Source organism: Electrophorus electricus, chromosome 3 (genome assembly GCF_041902795.1).
Source record: "Electrophorus electricus isolate QZ-2024a chromosome 3, ASM4190279v1, whole genome shotgun sequence".
Classification (NCBI taxonomy): Eukaryota; Metazoa; Chordata; class Actinopteri; order Gymnotiformes; family Gymnotidae; genus Electrophorus; species Electrophorus electricus.
The window spans coordinates 22,690,612-22,694,490 of NC_137499.1; the positions used below are offsets into that span (position 1 = coordinate 22,690,612).

General features: G+C 41.1%; 1 protein-coding gene across 5 annotated transcripts in view; it reads right to left on the reverse strand.

The window, feature by feature from the left end:
• Positions 1 to 1,989: 1,989 nt before the first annotated feature.
• Positions 1,990 to 3,879, reverse strand: part of septin9b (septin 9b) — a 43,984-nt gene continuing 42,094 nt past the window's right edge. For all 5 annotated transcript variants that reach the window (XM_081710665.1, XM_027012321.3, XM_027012322.3 and 2 more), the window contains one exon: positions 1,990 to 3,813. In XM_081710665.1, coding sequence (XP_081566791.1) covers positions 3,645 to 3,813 — 169 coding nt within the window. In that variant the 3' untranslated portion in view covers positions 1,990 to 3,644. The remainder of the gene's footprint in view (positions 3,814 to 3,879) is intronic.

The following is a 3,879-nucleotide window of genomic DNA, read 5'->3' on the forward strand; positions in this document are numbered from 1 at the left end:
ATTTGCCAGTGAGATTTTCTGCTGCTCCCTGTTTCTTAGAAGATCATGACAAAGGAGTGAGTTTTCATACTTTGACCAGTTTTACACTGTGGATTCAAATGAACTATTATGATTATTCTGACATGCTAATGGAAAGACATATCATATAAGGGACGGCACTGTCAGAATCTGTTCAATCATCATAAAACTACTTGTACTTTCAGTTTAAGAATAAATTGCCTCACATTCGTTTTTGTTAGCAAGGATGTGACTTTAGAGCAGGTAGTTAAAGTGTGACTGAGTCTTTCCGTACAGTTTACAAGTAGGCTGTAGTTCCTCTGTCTAACCCATCATCAGATTCCCCATCTTTATCCACCTCTTTCCCACTTCTGAAAGTAACAAAGAGCTTTTTATTGTGACTTTCTCCATTATAAAGAAATACAAAAGAAATATGGATTTTCACAAACTGACAGCAATATTAATTGTTAATATTGTTAATTGTGATTTTTAAAGGAGATGAACTATAATCCAAGCTAGGTTCAGAACTATTCTTTAAAATCAAACTCATTTTAAGCTTTTTTGATAAAATCATATTTTCTTTCATTTACATTTTGACACTGACTTGAACTTTGTCAGTATTTACACCTGATTTCTCTGTCAGTTACAGATAATGCAGCATTTTATGAGCTTTTGAATATAATTGAAGCCCATTTCTCAGATGGAACCCATTAATAAAGTTATTTCTGTCCATCAGGAATTAACCCCACCCCTCCACTCCACTGCTGACCAATAAGACGCTACAATTAAGTTCTTAATTGAAAAATAAGAGTTTCTAATATTGAACAAAAAAAGAGGCTACATAATATATAATATTAACTTTATTTATTTAAATTGCATGTGGATCAGTTGAATTCCATAACAAGCACTCAATGCATCTATCACATTCTAAAAATTTCTATATCACTATATATATATATTGTCTGTAGTTTGTGAATTAAAATAGTAATACTGAGTTAATAAAGTAATGGCTCTTGACTGTCAGAATGGGATGAGTGGGGGACACCAAATGGCATGTTTTTTGGAAAATTGAGACGTTCCAGTCTATAAGACCTGCCCAACTTCCCAAAGGTGTTGCTTTAGCCGTGGCTGTGTGATTGCCTGAAAGTCTCTAAACTGTTGTGCCCCATTCTTAAAGTTCTTTTGTTGCTAAAATTTCCAAAGCCACCTGACAATGCTGGAATGTTGGTGACTGTAAGGTTCATGAATTTCAGTCTTTAAGGAGGTGACATTGTGTTATCCATATTAGGTCTCAGAACCAATCGGATCCAAACACTTTTAACTCACATACACTGTGATAGCAGCAGCTCTATAGCAGCAGCTATTCCTAATTATAATAACATTTCCAAGGACAATTAATGAGAGACGTTATGATGCTGGTGTATTTTGTTTCAGCACAGTGTGGAAAGTTACAGAGTTCCCGTAAAAGCACAGTGAGCTTTTTTGGCTTCCGAGTTTCGGGCCCATAGGGAACATGGGACACGGCCATACCAAACCCAGGCAGGACGCAGACAGAGTGAGTCTGGGTTCCAGCAGCGTGACGAGGCGCCTGGCCTAAAGTCATCGTGCCTGCATTTGGGTGTGTGAGCCTTAACCAAGCCCTGCCTCACACCTGTGGCACCATGTGTGTTCCACTGTCTGTTCTGAGAACTCACCTGGCATACTGTTTATGGAATGGGGCTAAAATCAATGACGTATTTACTATATTTGGTTATGTACTCAGTCAATAGCTGGCGCAAAATTAGATCCTTTTCATTATCTGCAGTGCATTGGTTGATTTACTGTGTATTGAAGGCCAACAAGAATAAGAAAAACATAGATCCACACAGCTCACATTCACCAGTAGGCTGAAGTATTATGGTCTTGGACTACCAAGGGCAAACAAACAAACTGAAACAACAGTTACAGTTAATGATAACAGTTAGTAATTAATCATTGAGATGCTACTGTCTGTTTGAGGGGAAATCACCAGTTTAAATGAAAGAGTGTAGATGTCCAGCAGAAATGAAACAGCATTGCATACATAGATTATACACATTTCTGTACAAATCATTACCATATAGTTTCTTTTTAAAACACAAAGAGACATTTATTTGGTTTATATCAGTACAGAAGTGCATACCTCTGCCCTCCAACATAAACAGAGTAATATTACTGACTATTAATAACAACATAAAAATGGTAGTACAAGGTTAAAACAGGAGGAGAATTCAAACATGATACTAGACACTGAAATGTAAATGGGAAGCTTGTCTTTGGCAAACAGAACAACTGAAAAATATACACTCCCAATTTAAAACACACACACACACACACACACACACACACACACACACACACACACACACACACACACACACAAAGAATAAGGTTTCTAAGGTTGTCCAATTTTCATATGGTTCTACTTCCAGAAACATTCCAGGTTTTCCAGAACCATTCCAGGCCTTTGACCCTCCTTAAAAGAGCATGACACACTCCTGACAAGCGTGGAACATGTACACCCTTGTGACACCTGTAACACAACTCTCCCCTGACAGATTTGTAACATGTATGCACAGACTGTAACGTGTAGGTGTAATGTTTAAAAAGGTGTAATATCAATTAATTAATTGTGGATACAAGAAATCAAGTCTAAATGAGAAACACAATAAACGGCACGAAACAAAATGTGTCGCAAAATATTAAGGATAACCTACTAGTACAGGCTGACAAAGGTCAAAGATCACCTCACCCAGTTCAAAGGTCAAAGATCACCTCACCCAGAATGCTGATGTGGTTGAGATGAGTAAAAACTCATTTTCATTAGGTTAACCACTTTCTGCTAACTTTTACTTCTCATTAGCGGCATTAGCATTTTTGGCTATTCCTTTAAACTCATGACGGTATGTTTCGGCCTCGGGGGTACAGGGAAACTGAACCGGCTATGCACCAGCGCATGCCGCGGTGACTCGTGCAGATGAGTGCAGGGCTGCGTCCCAAATCAGGTCCTCACCCCCACGCTATAAACCCTTCCTATGCGGGATCCTGTGTGACTAGATCAGACAAGGCAGTGTGGCATATTTCTGATCCCTGTCCAATCGTACTCGGGGGAAGGTGTAAGAGATGGGGAATACTGTACACCTCATCTCCTCCCATTCAGAAAGCAAAAAAAAAACCAAGGTTCGACACAGAGCGGAGCAGATCCCACCACCGGTTCAAACCCCTCATCTCCTCTCTCAGTGAGCCGAACAAAGGATTCATTTCTTCTCCGAATGCCCAACAGAGACCCCACGTTATTAGGGCACCACGACCGCGGGCATGACAGCACTTTATCTCGTCTTTACGCAAGAAAAGTGAAGGGGGAGGAAGATTTCACTAGGTATGAAACTCATACTCAAGCTCCTACTGCAGACGGTCGCCGCACCTTCTACGGTTCAGCTGGGATTGGTCATGAGGCATGTGGGCGTGGTTAAGCACAATTAGCAGGCTCCGCCCAGGAAAGAGGGAGAGAGAGTGACTTGTTTCACACGGGCCTTTGATCGAGTGCTAATAGACGGATGCGTGGATAAAAGGATAGAGGGATGGGTAGAGGGAGGGAGGGAGGGAGAGAAGGACAGACGGCTGGACATCTACATCTCATGCGAGAGGACATCGTGAGCAGGGATGCCGTTGGCCTGGACGGCAGGATGTCCATCCTCCTCGTCGTGGGTCTGCGTGCTGTCTTCGTTGAGTCTACGCACACGGTAAACTTCATAGTGAATACTGCTAGTGATGTCCTTCAGGTTCTGCATGTGAGTTCTGCAAGACACGGGGAGGAGACACATGGACAGCGAGAGAGAGAACTCAGTCTACCATTGTCTTCAT